The sequence below is a fragment of the Laetiporus sulphureus genome (assembly GCF_001632365.1).
Source record: "Laetiporus sulphureus 93-53 unplaced genomic scaffold LAESUscaffold_2, whole genome shotgun sequence".
NCBI classification, from domain to species: Eukaryota; Fungi; Basidiomycota; class Agaricomycetes; order Polyporales; family Laetiporaceae; genus Laetiporus; species Laetiporus sulphureus.
Window position 1 is genome coordinate 648,443 of NW_024468511.1, and position 22,201 is coordinate 670,643.

Here is a 22,201-nt window from a genome sequence, read left to right on the forward strand (position 1 = left end):
CGCGGCCGACTGACACTCTACCCTTCTCATATTGCTGCCAACATGAGCTTATCATCTCTTTTGCTGCATAAAGGCAAAGATGCAGCCATTGACAAAGGCCTGGACAACATCTTTCAGTCGACCGTATGTCTTCACGATCTCGTCTCATTGCTACCTACATCTAACAACCCAATATATTTTAGACAGGATTGTCGACGTCAGCTAGCAGTCAACCAAATGCATCACTACAACGGGAGTCACCAAAACTGGATAAAAAGCGTAAATCGCGAGAGGCTGCGCATGCACCTGTTGACAAGCGAGAAAAGTCGAAAAGGCGGAAGACCCGCAAAGTGGCCGATGAAGGTGTGTATGTCTTTCCATTTCGAGCTTATTATTAGATACATGCTATACACAGATTCTCAAGAGAACCCACCGGAAGATCAGCAGGAAGAACATTCGTCCACGAGCAAGCCCTCCACGAGTGCGGCAAGCAAGGCACGAAGGGTACGGCCAGAAACTGCGGGATCGGATGAGGATTCAGACGACAGCGAAAAACCAGCCTTTAAGAGTACGTCAAATCCGGCGCAACAACACGAAAGTTCAGACGGCGACTCGGACGATGAAGGACACTCATCAGAACTCGTGCATGAATCACTTGCAAAGGGCTCCAGGACAAGGAGCTTGAACGGGCGCAGAGCAAAAACGAAGTACGTTCCTCTAGAAGAAACGTCGGAGCAAAGAAACGCACGGACGATCTTCGTCGGTAATGTGCCGGTAGACGTGGTCAAATCGAGAGTGCGAACCCAAGCCATTCAACGTCTATCTACTCAGTTAACTGACAGCTAAGCGCAGCCTCTTCAAAAGCAGTTCAAGCGGCATATTCTGTCATTTGTGTCCTCCGCCAAGATTGAGTCTCTGCGCTTCCGCTCTGTCGCATTTCAAAGCCCTACCGCCGAGTTGCCAACCCTGGATGACAACACAAAGGGTGAGAAGGGCAAGGGAAAAGCCACATTCGGCAAGGAGAAGGAGGGGAGGCAGCACGATCGCGAGCGTGCGGCATCCTGGCGAGTCGCTCGGGGCCAGGAGGACGCAGAGGAGGAACGGTCTAAGAAAACATTCCTGACGCCAAAAGAGAAGAAGCGTATCGCGTTTATCAAGCATGAGATACACTCCGCTGCCGATGCCGTTAACGCATTTGTCGTATTTGCTCATCCACCTCCCCCGGTGGCGGATGGCAAGCATGCGGTGACTTCGCACAACGCGATCATAGACCCGTACGAGGCGGCGCGGCTTGCAGTGGAGCGGGGCGATGGGAGTGTTTTCATGGCGCATACGATTAGGGTGGACAGGGTGGGCAAGGGCGACGAGGTGGGCAATTCGGCTGTGGTAGCAGACCCGAAGGCGACCGTGTTTGTGGGTAATCTGGATTTCGCGAGTAATGAGGAGGATTTGAGGGCGTTTTTCGAGGCGTTGGCAATGGAAGAGAGGGGTCCACCGGAGGAAAGGGAGAATGAGGAGAGTGAAGACGAGGAGGGAGACGAGGACGAAGGGAACGCCGTGAAGCCTCGGACGTGGGTGAAGCGGGTGCGCATCATCCGGGATAAGGATACGCAGCTCGGGAAAGGCTTTGCATATGTGCAGTTTGCGGTACGTCTTGGTTGCCATTCGTCGTATTCCCCATGGTCATTTATTTGCATATGTGCTGAATAGGACCGAGAATGCGTAGACGAAATCCTCGCGCTGGATGAGACGCGGCTCAAGTTCGCGAAGCGTAAGCTGCGTGTACAGCGGTGCAAGACTGTCCCAGGTAGTGTGAAAATTACACCCAAACACTCCAGATCTGCTGTCTCCTCTTCGTCCTCAGCCCACCTCAAGCACCCTTCCGTTCCTTTCACACCATCTTCACTACCAAAAGGTGACCCCAGCCTCGGCACAAAGATCTCACACCTACCAAAGGAAGAGCGCAAGAAGGTCAAGGCTGCGGACGCGGAGCGCGTCGCACGCCGGCTCGCGAAGAAGCAGGCGAAGCTGCTTGCGGAGAAGGGTGTGAAGATGCGGGCGGGGAAGGAGCGAATGAGGGAGCGGAGGAGGCCGACGGAGAGGAAGGACAAGGCGAGCGGGAAGGAGAAGAGCAAGAGCAAGGGGAGGATCAGGAGTGGAAAGTCGATTGCAAGGATGAACACAAAGAAGTAGTAGATGCCTTTACTAGACTGTCTCGGGCTTAACGCTGAATGGGTCCGTTTTGCCTCTCTGTCATTCTTATAATCCCTGTGAATTGGATGCTCGTTCTAACAGGCAAAGCTTTCTTGTTTGTGGGGGAGGATGTCCCATATGGGTTATCTACAGCTACAGTCGTACATATACACAGTATGGCAAGAGGGTAAGGTAGGTGAGAAGGCATAGATGAAACCAAAGTCGACCACGATATCAACCAGATAGAATGACCTCTCCTATCACTTCTTAGTCTTTGACCTCTTACTGCCTCCTGCCTCCTTCTCTTGTGCGTCGCTCTGCTTGCCCGGATCGTCATTATCATGTTGCTCTGGACGCAAGATAAATTGCTGCTCGCCTTTCGCTTCGTTCCTTTCCCTTTTCCCTTACCCTTCTCTTCATCCTTACCCTTTTTTATCGGGGAGCCTTTCGCCTTCGTAGAGAAGAAACCATCGAGGCGGCCCTGCTGCTTCGCATTGAGGAACTTGGCGAGTTTTTCCGCGCCCTTGCGCACGCGCTCCTCGCTGAGAAAATTCATCAGCCTAGTCAGAATATGATAGGAGCAAAATAAAGGTACTTGAAGCCCTTCTCAGTCACTAAGAACTGCACGAGCCCTTCAACGTCCGGGCTCTTCCATTCAACCTGCGAGATGGTGAATACGATGCTTCACTCAGTATCCCCGGGGTATTACGAACCTCAATCTCGTCTGCAGGGGTCACGTCTGGGTGCTCAAAGAACTTCTTAGCTTCCTCCCAAGGCCACTCTTCCGGAACAGAGATGCCACCCTTTTTCTTCTTGCCATCTTCTTCTGCCCCTTCCTTTGCCGTCGCCCTATATAAGCACGGTGACAAGTTCATCAGACATAACTATGGCGAAATGATGAGGGAGTCGGCGCGCGCACTTCTCTTTCAAATGTTCAATGACGGCGCCGAGGCTGCCATGTTCTCTAATAAGCTTGAGAGCGGACTTAGGCCCGACGCCCTTGATCGGCTCAAGGTAGTCACACCCGAGGAGTATGCAGAGTTCGATGAACTGTAGGAAGGTCATTGCTCATTCTCACATGAAATTCTAGTAAGGACACTCACCTGTGACATGTTCATATTCAGTCCCTCGAGGGCTTTGTCCAGATGGATCTCGCTGATAGGTTGCTTTCTCGCTTCAGAGAAAGTTAGATGGCGATAGAGGACCGGGGCGCCGAATGTCAGCGTGTCCATGTCTTCCGAACCCGCAGCGTATACCTTGTAGGGATCGTCAGGCACCATAATCGAGTAGTCTTGAGAAGCATACCTTGCCACCACGAGCTAGTTCAGCACACTGCGCTTCGGCTTCTGACGGAGCCTGATGTGCGACGCGAGCTGAACGGGACTTGAACTCAATTAGGAAGGGGGGACGTACCACAACAAATGGGATGCCCATGACGTGAAGGAGCCTCCTACACTCCTCATTGTGTTCTCGCGTGACCTTGACTGTTCGTCTCGAGAACCGATCGACCTCCTCCGCCGTACCTGGTTTGGAATGTGCAGTACGGAGCAAGTCAGGGTACATGCTGCGACGAACCTGTCTCCTTGGCTTCCTCTCCTTCCGCCTTGGCTTCCTCTCTCTTGGCCAGACGCTTGGACAGCTATGGGATACGTTTAACATTGTAACCGCGTTACTCTTGCAAGTCAACTTACCACTCCAGCTTTCAATTCTGGCGGCTTGCCATCAAACACATACATAGGCTTGATGCCGTTCTCTACCATACGTATTGTACGGTAGAAGAAACCCATGAGGTGACTACGCACGGTGCCATCAGTCAAACGCGTTCCACGATCGTGTTTAAGATGCATGCACCTCGTCGTCTCACCCGCGTCATTCGTGAGGAGCTCCCCATCCTTCTGGCGGACGGCAATCAAGAACTGGTAGATGGACATGGACGCGTCGATTGCGACCTTGCGACCGAACAGGGTCTTGATGTCATGTTCCTGGAAGCGGGGGAGATTCAAATTGGATAAAGTGGAACGCTTGATGACAGAGATCACCTCAATGGACTTTGGTGCATGCTCGACAAGGAGACTGGTAAGACCTTTGATGCCCATTGTGTAGGAGGGAAATTATTGGTAGCGGTCGTGGCGCGGTTCAGCGGCAGCGCGTCACGGCGCCGCGCCCCTTTGAGGGTGACGCGGTGTGACGATCACGAGTGACCTTACGCGCCGGTAACGTCACGGCCGCACGCGGAGTGGGCCTCGTCGTGCCAACTCGCGCTGCTCACATCTTGTTTGCCTCGACGTATGGAGCGATCTTTCTCGACTCATTTCTTGCCTCTGTGCAACGCTGACAATCCATCACTTTGTTTACGTGGATTCAAACTAGGCTTGGGCTATAAAGTGATACTGAGGGATATGGTGCTCATAATGATGCTCTCATGCTATCCAGGTTGATGGAAACTATCGTACACGAGATTCATGAGGCTGTTGGTACACTCCGTCATAACTACTGGCTTTACAGATCCTCGCTCGCCTTCCACGCGCTGTAGTAGATCTCCAGGTGGTCTACGAGACCAGCTTTCCGGGGCTGCCAACCTAAAAGACTACGTGCGAGGTACGGACGGGCAAGGCCCGTTGTGCCGATGGCCTTCTCGAACGCTGCGATGAACAAAGTCTCATCAGTACAGTGGTTCATGTGCCACTTGCGAAGAGAAAAGGCTCACGGTTACTTGCTTGGATGTACTCGTACGGCCCCTTCGCACCCGACACCCCCACGAGCTTCTGCAGGATGTCATCCACACTCTCCGTACCATTCGCAGCATCGAACGTCTTTCCGCCCAAGATTGAACCCTTCTCCCCCACAAGCAGGTACATCTCCGCCAAGTCGTCGCAGTGAATCACCGCGTATCGGCCTCTAGGTGCACCAAACCATGCCACCTTCCCCTCATACGCCTTCTTAAACAGCATCGCTGTGATCGAGCCCGATCGCCCATACACCAGCCCTGGGCGGATGACAATGCCGTTCACAGCGGGGTTGGTGACGACGAGCTGTTCAAATGCTGGTCGCCACGCGACGAAGTCGATCGGGCTCGTGAGGGGTGTCGTGTCCGTGACAATGTCTTTGCGGTTGTCACCGTGCACCCACATGCCCGAGGTGTAGATGTATGTGAGCGTGGGGGCATGGGCGGGGCGGTACTTCTGCGCGGCCTCGGCGGCCGCGGTGAGGAGCCTCTGGGAGAGGACGCGGACGTCGGGCCCGCTGATGGCCTCGATTACGACGTCGAGAGTGGAGACGAGAGGGGCCCAAACAGAGGTGTCCTCGGTCTCGCCGACAATTGGGATGACTGAAAAGGTTGGTAAGTGAACAGGAAATTGACTTTGTCGATGTATACTGACTCTCTTCTGCAGCAAGCTTCTTGGCTTTCTGCGCTGAGCGTGTCACGCCGTAGACTATGTGTCCAGCTCGGACGAATGCCTGTGCGGCAGGCAGACCAATAAATCCAGTGACACTGAGGAAGCGGTCATGAACAAAGAAAGAAACCTGTAGTGTTTGCTCGAGGACCTACCCGATGATGAGTACCTTCATTGTCGTCTAGTTCTGTCTGCGACAATCTCAGAAGTACCGAGGTGCTGGGAGTTATCGATGAACAGTTAGCTGACGGTGCCTGGCGTAGCGGTATAAATGGAACATCTACTTGTCAGCCAGCAATTCTCGGACATCGACTCGGAACAACTTGCGGGTCCTTCACACGCACCTTACTGTGTCATGCGTTTCTGCAGAGAACCGACGTCCCAGTTGAACAGTCCTCACATGAAGTCCGATGTATCACAAATCGACCATCAGATCAATTACGCGATCGCAGAGACGAAAAATCCACTCGTCTCCGTGGTCAGTCAGTCTCCAGCCGTTCGAGCCGTCAATTCTCTTCATGCCGTACAGCATCCTTCGGCTTCTAGCATGGGATCCGGATGACATTTGTCACACACCTCGGAAGCCAAGTTGAGTAGGAATAGCACACAGGAAGAGGTTGGACGTTTACTCAGCGGACGGCCCGCTCACGGCTGGTCACAGGCAGATGAACTATACTGAGGGCTCGTATAGATGACTGTATTCATAATTCATACCGAGCATTCGATAGCGGATTGCGATATCGGAATCACGGCATGCTGAATAAACAGAGATAACAAGACAACCATACAGCAGGGAGGAGTCAGTCAGAGTCGTTTCGCTTACGTTCACCTGCCACTCGCCATGGCTGCGCCCGCTGTATCCTCTTCCGAGGCCATCATTTTCTATGATCTCCTGAGTACGGCCCCAGGAAAAGCCTGGTCGCCCAACACTTGGAAGACAAGGTCAGTACCACACCTGTCTTCGAGGGAAAGAGTTCCTGACGCGAAGCCCCGCGCGGCAGGTTCGCACTGAACTACAAGGGCCTGCCCTACAAGACCGTCTGGGTGGAGTATCCCGACGTCGCAGGTGTCTGCAACGAGATCGGCGCTTCACCGACGGACACCTGGCCAGATGGCTCTCCTTGGTACACGCTCCCGGCCATCTACGACCCGAACACGAAGACAACCGTCTCCGACTCGGCTATGATAGCCAGATACCTCGACAAGACCTATCCCGACACGCCCGTGCTCATTCCCCCAGAGACGGACGCCTTCCACGCGGCCTTCCAGGAGGTATTTCTCCTGACGATCCAGAAGAGTATACTCCCTCTCCTACTCCCACCGAGCGTAACAGTCCTCAATCCGCCAAGCGCCGCATACTTCCGCAGGACGCGCGAGATGCTATACAGCAAGCCGCTGGAGGAGTTCTCGCCTGACGGGCCAGTTCGCGAGGGATACTGGCAGGAGCTGCAGGCAGGCTTTGCAAAGCTGGCGCAGTGGATGTCCGCAAATGGGCAGGACAAGCCTTTCTTCATGGATGAGAAGATATGCCACGCCGACTTGTTGATCGCCGGCTGGTTGAAGTGGGCGAAGACGGTTTGGGGACCAGATAGCACAGAGTGGGCCACGATCATGCAGTGGGACAGCGGAAAGTGGGCAAGGTTCATGGCGTCCTTTGAGCCGTACGAGGTAGTTGATGCTTGAGACCAGTTCATCAAACAGTAGCACCTTAGTCACGTACCAAGCAAAGAAACGCAGTTTAGACACGCGGTACAACCAGCTCCTTGGAGGTCGACCAGGAGCTGTATAGGTCTGCTTCGAAGTCACTCGCCTGTCAAATCGCAGTCGTGCCGTATGAGTTTCTCCAAAAGTCATGGCGCAAGTTCATAGCAACGGCAAGACCGCTTTGCAACGTTTCACGAGTGGAAAATGGTTTCAGAAGAGATTTCCTATTCGGGCAGCACGCTGTAGAGCGCGCAGCATCCGTGAGCATACGGATAACGAGCACAGCTTTCTCGATGTAAACTCATAAATCAGTTTTTATATAGGAAGACAGTCATTCCTACACTCATCGCAGAGAAGCTAGAACGCGCAATCGCTCGCAGCTCATTGCCATGACTTCCTCCGTTCTACCTGAGCAGCCCATCATCCGCCCCGCGACGCCAGACGATGTCGACCAAATCGCCCCACTCTTCCTCACCTCCCTCGACACCTCCCTCCCGGGAGTGTCCTTCTCCACTCGCCCAGAGTATGCCCTCCACCTCGTCCGCGCGCACCTGGCCCAGCGGCTCTTCCCTCCGCCTGCATCAAGCACCTTCGTTCTGATCTTCCCTTCATCGGCTATGCAAACATCCGAGAGGCAAAGGACAACGAGATCCCGGAACTCGACATGCTCTTCGTCAAGCCAGAAATGGGAGGCAGGGGCTATGGAGGGATGCTACTGCGGTTTGTGCAAAAACAATGGGTGGATTCTGGGCTGCAGCTGCATGATTTCTAGAGAAATGATAAAGCCATCAGGTTCTATGAAAAGCGAGGGTTTGAGATAGCCAATGTCAAGGAGGTCGATGTGGGAGGAGGCGTGAAGGAGAAGGCATTTGCGATGGGATGGATCCCTGGAGAAACGACCACGTGACATTTGTCCTCCCACACGACGCGTGTGTGGCGCGAAGCGGTGATCTACAGCATATACTGTTCGACCTGGTCAATTTTTGACAGGAATCACCTACACCGCGCATCATTAATATTCAATGTATGTGTAATTCCGTACATCAGTTATAACACCAAGCCCGTGCCATGCAGTGTTTCTATATGTATGCTGCAGGATCTGTCGCGTTGATGGATATATGAGTCATGCACCGGGAGATGCGAAAACATGAGCATGAGTAGGTCGTGATACGTAACCACGTAGACGTCCTCATAAAATCCATCTGACATCTCCATGAATGCCCGCCTGCGGAGGAAAGTTCACTTGCGCGCATATCTGCTTGCCTTCCGTATCCGCTCGCCGTACGTCCAGAATAAATATGGTCTGCAACGACAAGTAATAAGCACCGCAGTCGACGAGAGAAGAGGAATCAAGACGTACGCTGGACAGCCCACGACTATAGCGACACAAGCGAGGATGGTATCGCCCTTTCCATATCCGAGCGCCTCGTACATCGCAGGCGCGAACAGAGGGAACCCAAAGCCCGCACACGATCGCAGGAACGTGACCGCCGCGAGCGCAGACGCGGCATGCAGCGTGAACGCGTCGATGACGTAGGTCTGTATGCTTTGAAAATTCAGGATCATCCCAGCGCCCACGAACGCGATGCCCTGCACCAACATTGGTGACTCATGGATGAGACGAGAGATGGCGAGGATGCTTACGATGTCGGGCCCTATCCAATGTGTGTGTGCGGTGGCGGTCCATCCGGTGATAAACAGCCCGATAGGGAGAGCGATCGTTCCAGGGACCATGGATGCTGTCCGACTCGATGAGTAAATTTGCAACAGATGGAAACGAAATGTGCACTGACGCAGTCGGAATTCAGGCCTCCCAACGCCCCCATTTTTCTTCGAGAAATACTTGTAAACTCTATCAAGCATACGCGCGTTGATCTGCGATGCGCCTGTGAGGCCGACGCCGAGCGCAAAGTAGTTGAGACCGGCAATGCCGACGTCTTCGCCATAGACGTTTTCGAAGATGCCGTCGATTGTGGTGAGAAATACTGCGCAACCGCCGTGTAAGTATTTTTAATGCGGCGAATGAACCAACCGAACGTACGGTATAATGTGCCGTAAACGAAAGCCATATAGATACCTAGAAGCTGGATGATAGGCTCCCGGAAGAACAGCTTGAAGGGGCGAACGAGCGATTTTGAAAGAATCTTCTTCCAACTGTGACAAGCGCAATTAATGCAAAGGCCATCGACGGCATAGGAATGTTCACTGACTGTCTATCCGAGGTGTCGTAGACGGTACGAATGTTCCGCGTCTGCACCTTCTCCGGTACCATACTTTTCCGGATACCGTCCGCCCTTCGCTCTAAGAGAATCGGGGCGAATGCTGAGCGCAACCCAAAGTGAGCACGCTGCTGACAGGTCGACGACGGACGTACGCACTCTCTCTCAAGAATAACAAACCCAAGCACTGCACGAAGCCATCCACAATTGTGGTGGACCAGAACTAGCACGATATCAGTCACATCTGAACTCGTGCAAGAAAGGGTCACTGCTTACCACCCACCGCCATGTCGAACGCTGTCCGATCCATGCGCCGCAGACAGGCCCAATGACAGGACCGAGTAACGGTGCGAGAGAGTACAGAGCGATCGCTTGCCCTCGCTCCTCAGGCCGCCAACAGTCTGCGATCACGCCTCCGCCAATCTACATTCACGCATGCGATCACTGTGAGAATGTCAGAATACGACGGCGGACAGGATGTGGTACGTACCGAGAGCGGCGCGCTTCCACCTAGGCCGGCCAGGAAACGGAATGCAATGAGCTGTCCTTTGTTTTGTGCGAAACCGCATCCTAAATTCCAGGCTATAATCGCAAGAAATCAAATCATACTCGACGGAAAAGGCGCATATATGCTGACCTAGGTACCACATATTTGCTAGCTGGAGTACTCGCGAACGACCGAATATCTCGCTTAATGGTCCCAAGAATAATGGACCGAAAGCTGCAAGCAGGACTATGAGCCAGCCAGGATAAACAGTAAATGAATAAATGTACCGTATGCGAGAACGAACACGGAGGTAACTAATGCTATCACTGTCTGGTTCGTAATACCGAATTGTTCTGCTAGTTGATCGCTAGCGGGGGCGATCATAGATGAGGAGACTGGGCTGATAAAGGTGAATGCGGACACAATTGCTGTCGCAGCCCATTTCTTGTTGTAACTCCAGCTATAGAGAGAGTCAGTGAACTGAAACTAAGCGAGGAATCAAGGACGCACTTCCTAGGGTTCTCTGGGTCATCAGGGCCGTCCCAATCAATGACAGTGACTTCATCTTCGCCTTCTTGTTCAAGTGCGGCACTTTCGGTGGCGACATTCTGGCCAAGCTCAGGTTTGGAGTCGTCCGATGGCTCTCCGTCGTCCTCTGCCTTTTGCTTGGCTGGGACAACCTCTAGCTCTTCTCCCCGGAGAGTTGGTGTCTGCGACACTATGCCGGACTCTCGCATATACGACATTGCTGCTCGCACGAAGTAGAACGACTGGAAAGGTGAGTGCGGGAACACATGAGAGTGCGGATTATATGAGTCGTCAGCTGCATGGTGCAGACGGCAGTGCTGGCCGTAAGAAGAGTTCACTTCGTTGCGGCCGACAATGCCGAAGGGTGGACAATGTTCCAGCCACCGGGAAATTATCAATATCGAGCGTTTTGCCGCCATTTTGGTTTCGTCCGCTATTCCGGCCAATTTTCAGCCAATCAGTTGGTGGCCGGCCCGGAGATCCTGCCGATGAGACATGCCGCATGATGACCCCTTTGTTTGCCGAAATGCCGAACTGCGGGTTGTCGGTAGTATGCCGATCGACCTGTCATCTGAGATGTCATTCCGCCCGATGCGCTCGGACTGCTCAGGACCAGGTCTGCGCTTTTTAAGTAGCACATGTTCCTCGAAACGCTCACATCGGCAGTCAGTTTTTTTACGTGATGTTCACACTGCCTGAACAAATATTCTGTACGATGTTGTTCAGGGTTGTAAGTGTGTCACGTACGAAACGACGCACCGAAATTTCTGCACCCTTCAGTTCCTTTTGCATTATTTGGTGACATTGCGTTACGGGCGGGCACGCGTTTCGATGGTTTTCAGTGAATCTCCACAAGCAAGAAAGGCATATAATTACACACAGCATGAAATGGTATACGATACAGTCAGCACGCTACAGGATCACAATAATTCAGCTAAAAAGGAAGTAACAAAATAATTCACTGCACCGGCATACTCTCCTTCTCATTAACAGCATTACTCGGCCAATCTTGGGACGTCCGCCTGAACCCAGATGATAGCGAGGTAGACAGGTCGCCGATGCTGACGTTATTCACCGCATCCCACTCTTCATCCAGCAGACTGGCCTGCTCCACTCTCGTCTGGATGGGCGTATCGATTTCTGTCACCGTCGATATGGGCAGATAGGGCTCCGGAGATTGCACACGGTCCTTTTGGCATCCTTCGAATACCTCATCTGCTCCTCCCGCAATCGGCATTGGCAAGCTGAGCTTGATCGGGGAAAGGGGATTGCCCAGCCCGAGTGAATCAAATCGTTTGACGAAAGCCGTCAGCGCCTGGCGCTCCTCCTCCAACTTCACCCGCATCTGGAGAGCAACTCAGCAAGACAAACAATATGGAGGATGAGGATAAACGAGCTCACCCGCCTCTCCTTCTCGAGCTGCTTCATAAGTTCGTCCGCCCACGCCGTCTTCTCTTCCCTACGCTGGACCTCGCTCTCGAGCTTCTCCCTCCATTCTTTCTCAATATTCTCGCGTGCAGCACACGATGATTCTTCGAGGTCCTTCTCATAGCCCTTGATAACAATTTCCAGCTCATGAATAGTATTTGCTTGCTCTGCCAATAGCTTATCCTTGTCGCTCTCTGATACTGGTGCATCTGGCGACATCTGTGGCTTAGCCAGTAGTGCCGCCTCCAGAGACAAGATCTGCGTCGTTTGCGTTTCGATCTGCCGCCGCGCAGCCAGCAACTCTTCTTGTAACTGCATAACTGTAAGTTTCAAAAGACAATCCGCCAAACAGCATTTTCCTCACCTGGTATGGCGACATATCGAAGTCGCCCCTAGAAGGACTGGCCGAGCGGGACTGGTCGCTCCTATTCTCATCCATCGTCTGGCTGGTCAAAATGAGCTTCGTCAGTTGTTGGATCCGATTGTTCAGGTCGCTCATAGCCTTCGACTCGTCCATTTGCTACCACAAAGCACAGATGTCAACGATATTGCGTGCGACAGCCTAGAAACGCGAGCAATAAAAATTACCTCTCGCACGGAGCGCCTGCGACGCAGAGAGGTTGACTCCCGGTCGGCCAGCTTCTTCTTCAATTCATCGATTTCCTTCTTGTAGCGTTCTAGCAGTGCGTCGGTGTCCAGCACTTCCCTCTTCTGCGCATGCAACTGTAGAAAGAGATTATGTGATCTAGTGTAATGAATATGCACGTGGGTCTTGGACGCACCTGCACCTTCTTGACTCTTTGTGCAAACAGCAACGTGCTTGTTGACTCTGCAATGGCACTCACACTGGGATTGATTGTGCATATGACCGATATACGCGCATCACCTAACAGTGAAGGCTGCAGCATGCGCGTCAGCTTCGAGTTGCGGAAAGGTACGTGATCACTGTGTTCATCTGTAAGACGTCGATATAAAATGTACGGGACCAGCCACCGACTTCTTGTTCTTGGAGGAATTCTCTGCCAGCGTTGCGATGACTGTGCCTAAAGTTAGCAGACTGCAAAGGAGTCAGCGCGGTATCTAAATGATGAAAAGATCCCTACACACCTGGTGTTGATGTACTTGCCTTCCCGCGTACGCTCCTTATCTGATGTAGCCTTTTCAGAGCCAGCAAGGTCGATAAGGCTCTACATCTTTCAGGTGAGCAAGTTGTCGCCTGAACACAGCACATTCACGTTAGCTCACCAATACGGACATCTGCACAATCTTTCCGCCCTTCGCTTGCAGCTTCGGCCCCCCAGGCGTAGAAGGCCTCGTGCCCGGCGTCGTAGGTCTCGTTCCCGGCGTGGTGCGCCCATTGGGCGCTCCGCCTTCCTCCCCGCCCCTCTCCCTACTCTCAATCACTAATCTGAACACACTATGGCTCCGACTGCTCCTCTCATTCCAGTCCGTGCTCGCCGTCCGCCTGTTCCCTTCTCCACGCTCGAGGACCTCCTGCACACCTTTCAGGCTCGTAACGACCTCCTCGCGGAGAGGCGTGAGCACGATGCTCGCGCCGGCTCCCTGAATCTGCACGGGCTGTGAAACGCTCGAGGTGGGTGGCGCGAGCAGGTCATGGATCGTCTCGTTGTAGATCTCGAGATAGGAGCAGCGGAGGAGGTATTCACGCGTGGGCGTGCGCCGGATGTATGCGAAGACCTCTTTCATAGCGCGAGGGATAATGCCTGGCTGGGTCTCATCCCCGGTCTGCATCGCCATGATTCAGCGTCAAAGTATCGGAACGGTACGAGCAAGACTAAAAACGTACCAGTGTGAAGGTTTTCCCGCTAGCCGTTTGGCCATAGGCGAAGATAACGGCATTATAGCCATCCATCGCGGCATATACATGGCTCCGCGCGACTGCGTTATACACCGACGCATTCTCAGAGCCCGTCAGGATCTCGTCGAAGCGAAAGTCCTGCGGAGGAGCTGTGTCGGACTTGGCATACTGAAGATCCAGTTTGATGCCTTTCTGGGACGCGTCTTGGATCTGCCACACGCACGTTTCATCTGTCGGTCGTATCCTAGATAGAGACCTCTCTGTGAGATCGCACAGCGACCCAAGCCGAATCACAGCCAAATAAAGTGGAAGTGGACGTTCTCCGGCACACACTCGTGCATATAATCGATATATCTATCGGCACTCTGGAGTACAGCTTACTACACCGCAAAGAAAGTACCGATTCTTGCTGCAGAGAAGGTGTTAGAATAGAACTGAATAACCTAACCTTTCCCATCAAGTGAATGACTTCGGGGAAAGGCTTGGAAAAGGCACATTCTGCACCTTTCCTGAGCAATAACTTGCACCTAATTGACTCTGAAAAAAATAGGATGCAGCAGCAGGAAAAGTCAAAGAAAAACCATCATTTCCCATACTTTTCTCACTGTAGGAATCGGTACTTTCTTTGCAGTGCTAAGAGGATGACTCACTTACCTGATGGAGACCAGTACCTTGTCTTCCCTGCCGTAGTTCGTGATCGCCGTGTCTTCCAAGTCACCCGACGCATCTCCAGGCTCCACCGTCCGGAAATCGACCACAGCCTCCTCGGGATCGATCCTGCTCACGTCCATGTCACTCATCTCTGAGAATGGAGTCGTGCTCCGGGGCGTTCTCGGCGAATTTGGTGTTCTTGGTCGCGAGCCATCCCTTCTCTTCGTTGGCGTGCCAGGTGCAGAGAGCGAAGGCTTGGAAGGCTTGCTCGTGAGTCGTGGCCCGGAGTCGGAGGATAACGCAGTGGTGAACTTCTTCGCTGAACCCAACAAGCTGATAGCCGTCTGCCTTGGACTGCGGCTAGAGGCAATGGCACTCGTATCGGTCACAGACTGCGTGGAAAGCGCCCGTGGACGTCTGAGTGGCGTGGGGAGCTTGCTCGAGCTCGACGGAGACGACGGAGCCGCCATAGATTGGGTCACCTAAATATCGTCCCAACAGTGGAAAGACCTCAATTTTACAGCGAGCGTCTTGGTCTGGACATGATGTGAACCGTGAGATGATGGAGAACCGTGAGCCAAGCATTGCGCCTGCATGGGCGCGCGTCGGACGCCTGATCACGTGTACGCGTATCGGGCGCTTGCTGCATTTTTTTTATTCACCTCGGATCTCTTCTTCCACCTAGCACTGTATCGCTAGGCACCTCGACAGCTCGCTCATGGCATCTTCGGTATCGGGGTGCACTGATGGGATCGGTTCTTCCTCTGGATGCTTGGAGCTTGCAAGGATGCGAGAGGATCCGATACGGGACTCGATTGTTGCTCGGCATTTCCACTAGGAGCATCAAGGACGATGGGCTCTCTGCAATCCAAGACCATACGTTCCATCTGCCCGGTCGCTCTATTGGAAGCAGTGCAACGGTACGTATCTTCAACCCTCCTTCCCTCCATGCCTCGTCAATGATTCATAACAATGATTTAATGAGCCCAACCCGCCTTGGACATGTTCTGAGCGGGAGTGACGACACTTTTTTGCTGAGACTGCGAACATTCATCCACCGTTTCTTGTCTCATTAGCTGACAAACTCCTTACCAGGCCTTACCTGAAGGCACATTTCTCTCGCTTCAATCGGCAGATAAAGTTATCGTGACGACCTGAGCAGAGGACCTCACGAACTGGGCTGGTTGCAGGCTGTTCTGTATCTCAAGTGGTCGGTCAAAACGTTTCACCTTGCGACTGCAAGGTTTCTCCAAGGTCAGAATTAATGTAACGCGATTTTTACACAGGATTTTGTACTTGTTTCTCTCTATGCTTGGTCGTGTTTGTCTCGATCGATCACTTACCCTTTTTGAATGAGTCCTCCCGGTCCTACATTCTCGACACAGTCTGCATAGATTTATTTTTCCACGGGAAACCTGATGCAAAAACGGTGAAAATATCTTATGTCTGGATATGGAAATAGTTTGGAAATTGGGCGGAGACAATTAAATTATGTTACGATTGTTTTACTGAAACATATCAGCAATAGTGAAACTATTTCCCAAAGGAAGATATTTCAGTCCAAAAATATGTGATACTGATATGCTTCGGTGAAGCAATTGTAACATAATTCAATTGTCTCCACCCGATTTCCAAACTATTTCCATATCCAGACTTAAGATATTTTTACCATTTTTCCATCAGGTTTCCCGTGGAAAAATAAATCTGTGCAGGCTGTGCGAATGTCATTCCGTCATGCGTTTCTACGCCTTGAAACATGTGCGTGAGTGCTTCAGTACTTGAGTCGCACATCACCAAATTGCACAAATTACACCTGCTCACTCATTCACGGAACACCAATGAAACACGATCACAATCCAGGGGAATGCCACGGATCGCAACTCTCTGCACACGGCACGGCTACATCAACCTACTCGTGAACAACGCAGACGTGATGATAAGCTACCAGCTGCAGCTGACTATGGAACAACTACAACACCGATGAGACGTTCGCAAAGAACTGTTCAAGATGAATGTCGTCGGCGCATGGTTCTCTACTGAGGCGTTTCTCGGGCTCCTGCGCAAAGGTAGCGAGTGCAGTATGGCGTCGAGCGCCACAAGTCAGGTCGTCATGGCCTCCAGCCTTGCATCACTGCAGAAGAGTTCAGATTTGTTCAGCTTCTCGTACGGGCTTAGCAAGGCAGCCATGGTGCACCTGCCAGGGTAAGACGATGGTGGACTACTTCAAGGATTGGCAGATCCGGAGCAATATCATTCAGTGCCAGGGCTTATTCCCCTCAGGTGCATGTACTGCACAGCTGAATCGTGTTTGATCTGATAGACGTACTCAACATAGAAATGACTGCAAATATTGGGGACAGTGAGGATCAAGTCGATTATAGGCATTGCGACGGCTCGGGGCATAGATGACACGGGAAGTCTCGTGCTAGGCTGGATCATATATTGATGGTGGTGTTCACCGCTGAGCATTGACGAAGACCAACTACTTCTCATGCCTTCTGTGTTCCAAAGTAACATTTATATGACTTGTGAGACAGCACATTACATGTACATACCCTGGGTATTTGATCGAAAGAAGAAACCGTCAGCAAACATCACTGTGATCCCCAGGCAGGAATCACGCTCCACTATGTTCGTCAAAAATTTTCGAACTTTGCAAAAATCAACATACTCCGTGCCGGATTTCAACTCGATCCCAAGGTCTGCTGCTGGCGACAGCCGGCGCTTCACGAGTATGGGACATTAATCCAGTTCAGCAACACTTGAACCATCGATCATCATACACACTATCGTAGGCATTACGGAGTAACTAGAAGTAACAATGTATCATAACAACGTCCGAACGGAATATGCGTCTAGTCCATGCGAGAGTGCAGCAGCGCCCCAATGCAATGTCCGGATGCGAAGAAAAGTCCTCAAGCTCCCAGTTAAGTGAGCCTGGATGTCATCAATGTAAAGCAAACGTGAGAGAAGTGCTCATGTCGCGTCGTCCACCTTAAACGGTGAGGTTGCAGTTCAGGATGGTAAACTCGGGGCTATAGTTCCCGGAATCGCCGAACACTGCAGAACATATTAACAACTCATCGTTGAGAAGCACACAACAATACTCACAGACGATGGAGTAGTCATTGCCGGTGGTGACGTTAGGAGCGGTCACCTCAATGCTACCGAGGAGGATGGAGAAGTTGCTGGCAAGCGGGTGCTCTGAATGCATGTCAGCGATTGAGCCTACAGACCTCAACGCACAAGTCACGTACCGTAGTCCTCAACATAGTTTGTCGCAAGGACAACCCTGCCAAGGTAGTTGGTGATGTTTACCGGGGCATCAGAGGTGTCCCTGAAACAGCGGAAATGAGCATCCGAATGCGCATAATTGTCCGATCTGTTTGCTCACCATGTCACATTGTACTTCTCGCCAGCAATCCAAATGGTATCTGCCGTCGGAGATGTGATTTGGGGAACGTAGACATCGCGAGCCACCGGAAAAGCGGATACGAGGGCGAAGAACGAGCAGAGGAAGAAAGCGAAGAGGGTCGTGAACTTGTTCATCATCATGGCGTTACTGGCTGGTTTTACGAAGGTGTGATAGAACGTCAACGAGCTGGATGCTGGGAAGCTCGAGTGAAGGCAGCTTTGTTTATATATGCGGGTGCAAGACTGCGCAGGACGCCTGGGCATATGCCAAGCTCCATCAGCAGCCGGATCCGGGAGGCGCCGAAATAATGCTTCCCTTCGCCTAGGCCTGCGACACTTCCCTACGCCACACCGCATGCTCCAAGCTCGGAGTGTGCTCGCCGAGGCCCGAAATTGCATAGCCTTAAGATCAGCCCCCTCATTTGTGTAGAAACCTCTCTTTACGTTCAGAGCTGAGTCGGAGCAACACGCTGGAAGCACTTGGCGGTACTAATCGGTCACATTGGCCTGCCGTGGCACATGAACAGTACTGTCCATGCTTGCCCGGTGACTTGAAGATACGCGGTTGCTGGATTCTCCTCCATTGTGGCACATATCACGATAGGCTCAGCCGAATGAGCTGGAGCGATATCGGAGGAAGCAAAGATATACCACATTTTCTTCGACCACCATTGTGCTTGGCAAGGCCCTACGATGCAACGAATCGCTCATAGGGCACCGGACTCCAGCTGCCTCCGCCTCCGATGCACATCGTCATCCATGGTCACTGCAAATTAATTGCAATAACAAGTGTCCGTCATACCAAGTGTGGACGTTGGAGCAACCCCAGAAAGACAACCCGTCATGTCTCGGGCTTTCTAGGCGATCAGCCGGAGTTGCTATTCGCCTGGAGAGGCTGTTTTGTCAATATCCCCGAAGACGCTGGCTTACAGGATACGGTGAGAAGCGTCCGTAAAGGCGTCTGTGGTCAGTCATTATAGCATCGCATCCTCCGTTCTTCACATCCTGTGACCTCGGGGACAGAGCACTTGCCGTGCCGCCAGGACGCGGTACTCTTAACAAGTTCTCTGCGCATTGTGCGGTCAGCTCAGAAAACGTTACCTTCCCTTTGCATACATATCATAAGGCAGCAAACTGGGACATCAATGCAACCTCGCCTCCAAAATAAAGATGAGTGACCGGAGTTCATTGCGCAATAAGACCGAGCAACAGCGTTAGTTGCAGTTTGTCTGCTGTACCGCGCCGACTACAGGACGCTGCCAGCCTGGTGCTTTTAGGCGGTACTAATGCACATGTGAATCAGAGGAATAAGATAGATGGAGCTGTCAGAGTCAACATGTGTCAAAAAAACTCTTCATCGGAGTGGATACCCGTCGTGGGCTACGCACGGGAGAAACAAGCCACAGAAGCTGACGACATCTCTCCGCCTAACCGTAATCGGAGGAAAATGCACATTGCCCGCCGTGCACGGAGAAGATATGTCCAAGTTATAGCGGCCCGGACCTTGTGATAGAACACCTTTAGATTCGTAGTTAACAGTGATGTTGGGACATACGAGACGCGGGTGCATTCAAATTTCCACCCCGAACATCCGATATCATGGGAGTACCTCATATCATCTGTCGGTTGCCGACTACGGTGCTGTTTCGCCTCTGTTATGAACACTGCCACTGATAGACCGCAGCCTGACGGCTGTGCTTAATATAACCTGTCCGAGCCACCGAGATGCGAACATATGGAGGTAGTTATTGAGTGTTCGCCGGTTTACACCTTGTGGCCGGCGATGAAGTTATTCAAAGATCCCATGACAGGCTTCTCGTACCCTTTTGGACATCCTTCTCCTATGGTGCTACTGGTTTGCGTCGTACAGACTGCTCCTCGATAAGTCCTATGGAACAGTGAGATGGAGATTTCATTGCCTGAATGAGGAGCATACCCTCCAGGAAAGCATATTCGTCTGCTCTCTGCACGAGCAAGGCTGAATGGCGCATGAGAGAGGGGAAAGCTGTGCACTGACGAGATCATACATACCGACGTCTCGTTGTTGCGCTGTTGTCCGTCTCTCTCGAGCTGCCATACGTTCAACTGCTTCTGCCATACGCTTGATAAACTCTTCCGTCGCTACTGAGATAAGCCAGACCGCTTCTCTTTGCACGAGAGGCAATTCCTATTGAACGCACTGAGCATGATATCACCGACACAGCGCGCGATTCACCTTGTCTGCCTTCAGGATTTTCTGCACTCTCGAGAATGGCAGATGCGATTTGCCAGGTTCTCGCGTCGCGTTGAAGGCAGCTTTTTCCTTCCTGGCATTTGGTCTTGCATGGTCCTCAGCAATAGCAGGAGCTCCCTCCATGTCCATATCGTTATCAGAAAATGGCCCTGACCGAGGACCGTCTTCAGCAGCTTCCTCGAAGAGTGAACCGTCTATTGGGGGCTCCCAAGACGCGGTACTAGCGCGTGATGACTCCGAGAGTGCGGTAGGCGAGGGCGGTGGAGGAACATCCGGGGAGGCATCACGAACTCCAGCAGTTTCTCTTTTGCTATACATGCAATGTCAAGTTGAAGCTGTCTCAACACGAACAGGTTGCGTAAAGTCGCAAGGGTTTGAACCGTCCGACGCGTGAGCGGCGCGTCATTGTCGCGCTGAAACGCGATACGTCACGCGTTCCTCTATGTGACCGTCACACTCCTGAGAGACACGCGGCAGCGTGGAATCCACATCGTTCTCTTTTGCCACGCACTTTCATCACCCCCACTCTGCGATGTCGACGACCACTACGAAAGAGTTGAACCCTCGAACGAGAAGCTATGAATTTTTGGGCCCTCCCGGGGCTCTCTTTGTGACTCTGTCTGTGCCAGCCACGACGTATGCTATCTACTATGGATGCTCGGAAGAAACTGGGGGCTGTCCGCCTCCCATAGCACTACCTGCCATTATCGACGCACTAAGCGACCCGGCATGGTGGAAGGGGCTCTGGGACACCGAGGCCATGTCGATGTACCTCGGTTGGTACGCATTCTGCGTTGCAGCATGGTTCATTTTGCCCGGAGATTGGGTTGAAGGCGTGCAAATGCGCAACGGCCAGAAGAAACAGTACAAGGTCAACGGTATGGCACAGCACTGTGAGGCTGCTGCTGAGTGTCTTAACTGTGTTCCCAGCATTCACAACATTCCTTCTCGCCTTGGGTCTTACCTTCGGGTACATCTGGCAATACGGAATCGAGTCTTTCACATTCATCTACGACAAGTGGATTGGCCTGGTTACGGCCTCCGTCCTCGTGGCTGTCGTACAGGCCGTGTTGTGCTATGCTGCCTCGTTCCGTCCTGGTGCTCTGCTCGCCCTCGGAGGTAACAGCGGTAACCCTATATACGACGTACGTCATCTGCCACTTGTCTCACAAGTGGTCGCTTATCAGGTCGTAAAGTTCTTCATAGGCAGAGAGCTCAATCCATCTATCGGAAACTTTGACGTCAAATCGTTCAATGAGCTTCGCCCCGGTCTGATCCTGTGGGTGCTGATCGATATCAGTATGGCGTGTGAACAGGCTGTTCGCCGTGGAGGAGTGCCCACGGATTCGATGGCATTGGTGTTCTTGTTCCACTTCTGGTACGTTGCAGATTCGCTCTACTATGAGGTGTGTGCCAATTGTAGCTTTGACAATTGTTACGAGTTTCTTATGAACATCTAGCCTGCAATTCTCACCACTATGGACATCACCACCGACGGCTTTGGGTTCATGCTGGCTATTGGTGACCTCACTTGGGTGCCATTCGTATACTCATTGCAAGCACGCTACCTCGTATTCAAGCAGATTGAGCTTGGGCCTGTATGGACCGCTGCGATTGTCGCGGTCAATGTGCTTGGCTACTGGATCTTCCGTGGCGCGAACGGCGAGAAGAACGACTTCCGCAACGGCAAGAACCCGAAGAGTGCGTGCCGTTGCTGACCGACACTCTGACGTCGTCTCACCTGTTCGCTCGTGCACAGATCTGAAGTACATCACCACCGCGCGTGGCTCGGCACTGATCATTTCCGGATGGTGGGGGCTCTCTCGCCACCCCAATTACCTGTAAGTGCCACATGGCGGACCTGAGCGAAGATCAGACCCACTGAGGTTCATGCTGCAGTGGCGACCTCATCATGGCTCTTGCGTGGTCGCTCCCGACCGGGTTCGAGACTCCCATCACATACTTCTATGTGATGTACTTCGCCGTGCTGCTGATCCACAGACAGATGCGTGACGATGAGAACTGCGAGAAAAAGTGAGTGTATCGGCCGGCGTTTCCTAATAATTCAGCTGACCTTTCCGCAGGTATGGGGAAGACTGGCACACGTACACCAAGCTTGTGCCATATCGCATCGTTCCCTATATCTATTGA

General features: G+C 52.4%; 11 protein-coding genes across 11 annotated transcripts; 5 read left to right on the forward strand and 6 right to left on the reverse strand.

Moving 5' to 3' along the window:
- Window positions 1–3: 3 nt before the first annotated feature.
- Window positions 4–2,215, forward strand: LAESUDRAFT_719910 (uncharacterized protein). Its single transcript, XM_040907714.1, has 5 exons — window positions 4–123; window positions 183–342; window positions 395–774; window positions 832–1,626; window positions 1,690–2,215. Exons 1-5 carry the CDS (start codon window positions 43–45, stop codon window positions 2,170–2,172), a joined length of 1,899 nt encoding a protein of 632 aa, XP_040769612.1. The 5' UTR covers window positions 4–42; the 3' UTR covers window positions 2,173–2,215.
- Window positions 2,216–2,264: 49 nt separating this feature from the next.
- On the reverse strand, window positions 2,265–4,310 carry LAESUDRAFT_719911 (PIN domain-like protein). The gene is made up of 12 exons (XM_040907715.1): window positions 4,212–4,310; window positions 4,024–4,154; window positions 3,864–3,966; window positions 3,748–3,811; window positions 3,586–3,695; window positions 3,478–3,528; window positions 3,276–3,428; window positions 3,092–3,222; window positions 2,886–3,021; window positions 2,768–2,832; window positions 2,549–2,714; window positions 2,265–2,489 (listed from the first exon to the last, which is right to left on the reverse strand). Exons 1-12 carry the CDS (start codon window positions 4,266–4,268, stop codon window positions 2,433–2,435), a joined length of 1,224 nt encoding a protein of 407 aa, XP_040769613.1. The 5' UTR covers window positions 4,269–4,310; the 3' UTR covers window positions 2,265–2,432.
- Window positions 4,311–4,525: 215 nt separating this feature from the next.
- On the reverse strand, window positions 4,526–5,806 carry LAESUDRAFT_740532 (NAD(P)-binding protein). Its single transcript, XM_040911086.1, has 4 exons — window positions 5,723–5,806; window positions 5,553–5,665; window positions 4,880–5,500; window positions 4,526–4,814 (listed from the first exon to the last, which is right to left on the reverse strand). Exons 1-4 carry the CDS (start codon window positions 5,740–5,742, stop codon window positions 4,672–4,674), a joined length of 897 nt encoding a protein of 298 aa, XP_040769614.1. The 5' UTR covers window positions 5,743–5,806; the 3' UTR covers window positions 4,526–4,671.
- A 558-nt stretch (window positions 5,807–6,364) lies between these two features.
- LAESUDRAFT_670156 (uncharacterized protein) lies at window positions 6,365–7,412 on the forward strand. The gene is made up of 2 exons (XM_040905429.1): window positions 6,365–6,509; window positions 6,569–7,412. Exons 1-2 carry the CDS (start codon window positions 6,409–6,411, stop codon window positions 7,248–7,250), a joined length of 783 nt encoding a protein of 260 aa, XP_040769615.1. The 5' UTR covers window positions 6,365–6,408; the 3' UTR covers window positions 7,251–7,412.
- A 170-nt stretch (window positions 7,413–7,582) lies between these two features.
- LAESUDRAFT_719915 (uncharacterized protein) lies at window positions 7,583–8,120 on the forward strand. The gene is made up of 2 exons (XM_040907716.1): window positions 7,583–7,991; window positions 8,044–8,120. Exons 1-2 carry the CDS (start codon window positions 7,661–7,663, stop codon window positions 8,049–8,051), a joined length of 339 nt encoding a protein of 112 aa, XP_040769616.1. The 5' UTR covers window positions 7,583–7,660; the 3' UTR covers window positions 8,052–8,120.
- Window positions 8,121–8,510: 390 nt separating this feature from the next.
- Window positions 8,511–10,714, reverse strand: LAESUDRAFT_641615 (MFS polyamine transporter; the record flags this gene model as incomplete). The annotated part of the gene is made up of 12 exons (XM_040903677.1): window positions 8,511–8,574; window positions 8,632–8,861; window positions 8,916–9,010; window positions 9,065–9,256; window positions 9,313–9,425; window positions 9,482–9,593; window positions 9,650–9,713; window positions 9,767–9,913; window positions 9,981–10,072; window positions 10,128–10,211; window positions 10,265–10,437; window positions 10,488–10,714. 12 exons carry the CDS (start codon window positions 10,712–10,714, stop codon window positions 8,511–8,513), a joined length of 1,593 nt encoding a protein of 530 aa, XP_040769617.1.
- A 633-nt stretch (window positions 10,715–11,347) lies between these two features.
- On the reverse strand, window positions 11,348–14,967 carry LAESUDRAFT_719918 (kinesin-domain-containing protein). The gene is made up of 10 exons (XM_040907717.1): window positions 14,407–14,967; window positions 13,741–13,996; window positions 13,179–13,679; window positions 13,041–13,120; window positions 12,931–12,990; window positions 12,716–12,878; window positions 12,522–12,656; window positions 12,298–12,453; window positions 11,907–12,245; window positions 11,348–11,850 (listed from the first exon to the last, which is right to left on the reverse strand). The coding sequence occupies exons 1-10, from the start codon at window positions 14,871–14,873 to the stop codon at window positions 11,464–11,466; spliced, it is 2,544 nt and encodes an 847-aa protein (XP_040769618.1). The 5' UTR covers window positions 14,874–14,967; the 3' UTR covers window positions 11,348–11,463.
- A 1,414-nt stretch (window positions 14,968–16,381) lies between these two features.
- LAESUDRAFT_719920 (uncharacterized protein) lies at window positions 16,382–16,646 on the forward strand. The gene has a single exon (XM_040907718.1). It carries the CDS (start codon window positions 16,412–16,414, stop codon window positions 16,607–16,609), a length of 198 nt encoding a protein of 65 aa, XP_040769619.1. The 5' UTR covers window positions 16,382–16,411; the 3' UTR covers window positions 16,610–16,646.
- Window positions 16,647–17,140: 494 nt separating this feature from the next.
- On the reverse strand, window positions 17,141–17,984 carry LAESUDRAFT_719922 (uncharacterized protein). The gene is made up of 4 exons (XM_040907719.1): window positions 17,798–17,984; window positions 17,661–17,740; window positions 17,515–17,607; window positions 17,141–17,463 (listed from the first exon to the last, which is right to left on the reverse strand). Exons 1-4 carry the CDS (start codon window positions 17,956–17,958, stop codon window positions 17,399–17,401), a joined length of 399 nt encoding a protein of 132 aa, XP_040769620.1. The 5' UTR covers window positions 17,959–17,984; the 3' UTR covers window positions 17,141–17,398.
- Window positions 17,985–19,658: 1,674 nt separating this feature from the next.
- LAESUDRAFT_754502 (uncharacterized protein) lies at window positions 19,659–20,368 on the reverse strand (the record flags this gene model as incomplete). Its single annotated transcript, XM_040911889.1, has 4 exons — window positions 19,659–19,705; window positions 19,754–19,795; window positions 19,849–19,984; window positions 20,033–20,368. The coding sequence occupies 4 exons, from the start codon at window positions 20,366–20,368 to the stop codon at window positions 19,659–19,661; spliced, it is 561 nt and encodes a 186-aa protein (XP_040769621.1).
- Window positions 20,369–20,579: 211 nt separating this feature from the next.
- LAESUDRAFT_641455 (ERG4/ERG24 ergosterol biosynthesis protein) lies at window positions 20,580–22,201 on the forward strand (the record flags this gene model as incomplete). Its single annotated transcript, XM_040903662.1, has 7 exons — window positions 20,580–20,928; window positions 20,981–21,195; window positions 21,247–21,456; window positions 21,511–21,751; window positions 21,810–21,891; window positions 21,950–22,084; window positions 22,135–22,201. Coding segments are annotated over 7 exons (1,299 nt in total), but the record flags the coding sequence as incomplete, so codon positions are not given.

Coding starts and splice junctions, on each gene's coding strand:
- LAESUDRAFT_740532 (XM_040911086.1), bottom strand. CDS start 5,742: ATGAAGGTACTCATCATCGG. Junction 5,666..5,722: donor ATGAAGGTACTCATCATCGG/GTAGGTCCTCGA, acceptor CCGCTTCCTCAG/TGTCACTGGATTTATTGGTC. Junction 5,501..5,552: donor GAAGCTTGCTGCAGAAGAGA/GTCAGTATACAT, acceptor CAACCTTTTCAG/TCATCCCAATTGTCGGCGAG.
- LAESUDRAFT_719918 (XM_040907717.1), bottom strand. CDS start 14,873: ATGGCGGCTCCGTCGTCTCCGTCGAGCTCGAGCAAGCTCCCCACGCCA. Junction 13,121..13,178: donor TTGTGCAGATGTCCGTATTG/GTGAGCTAACGT, acceptor TGAAAGATGTAG/AGCCTTATCGACCTTGCTGG. Junction 12,657..12,715: donor AAAGAGTCAAGAAGGTGCAG/GTGCGTCCAAGA, acceptor CTCTTTCTACAG/TTGCATGCGCAGAAGAGGGA.
- LAESUDRAFT_719922 (XM_040907719.1), bottom strand. CDS start 17,958: ATGATGATGAACAAGTTCACGACCCTCTTCGCTTTCTTCCTCTGCTCG. Junction 17,741..17,797: donor GAGAAGTACAATGTGACATG/GTGAGCAAACAG, acceptor CCGCTGTTTCAG/GGACACCTCTGATGCCCCGG. Junction 17,608..17,660: donor AAACTATGTTGAGGACTACG/GTACGTGACTTG, acceptor ACATGCATTCAG/AGCACCCGCTTGCCAGCAAC.
- LAESUDRAFT_719920 (XM_040907718.1), top strand. CDS start 16,412: ATGAATGTCGTCGGCGCATGGTTCTCTACTGAGGCGTTTCTCGGGCTC.
- LAESUDRAFT_719915 (XM_040907716.1), top strand. CDS start 7,661: ATGACTTCCTCCGTTCTACCTGAGCAGCCCATCATCCGCCCCGCGACG.
- LAESUDRAFT_670156 (XM_040905429.1), top strand. CDS start 6,409: ATGGCTGCGCCCGCTGTATCCTCTTCCGAGGCCATCATTTTCTATGAT. Junction 6,510..6,568: donor CCCAACACTTGGAAGACAAG/GTCAGTACCACA, acceptor CCCGCGCGGCAG/GTTCGCACTGAACTACAAGG.
- LAESUDRAFT_719911 (XM_040907715.1), bottom strand. CDS start 4,268: ATGGGCATCAAAGGTCTTACCAGTCTCCTTGTCGAGCATGCACCAAAG. Junction 3,529..3,585: donor TGGGCATCCCATTTGTTGTG/GTACGTCCCCCC, acceptor GTCGCACATCAG/GCTCCGTCAGAAGCCGAAGC. Junction 3,223..3,275: donor TGAATATGAACATGTCACAG/GTGAGTGTCCTT, acceptor ACCTTCCTACAG/TTCATCGAACTCTGCATACT.
- LAESUDRAFT_719910 (XM_040907714.1), top strand. CDS start 43: ATGAGCTTATCATCTCTTTTGCTGCATAAAGGCAAAGATGCAGCCATT. Junction 775..831: donor TAGACGTGGTCAAATCGAGA/GTGCGAACCCAA, acceptor AGCTAAGCGCAG/CCTCTTCAAAAGCAGTTCAA. Junction 1,627..1,689: donor TTGCATATGTGCAGTTTGCG/GTACGTCTTGGT, acceptor TGTGCTGAATAG/GACCGAGAATGCGTAGACGA.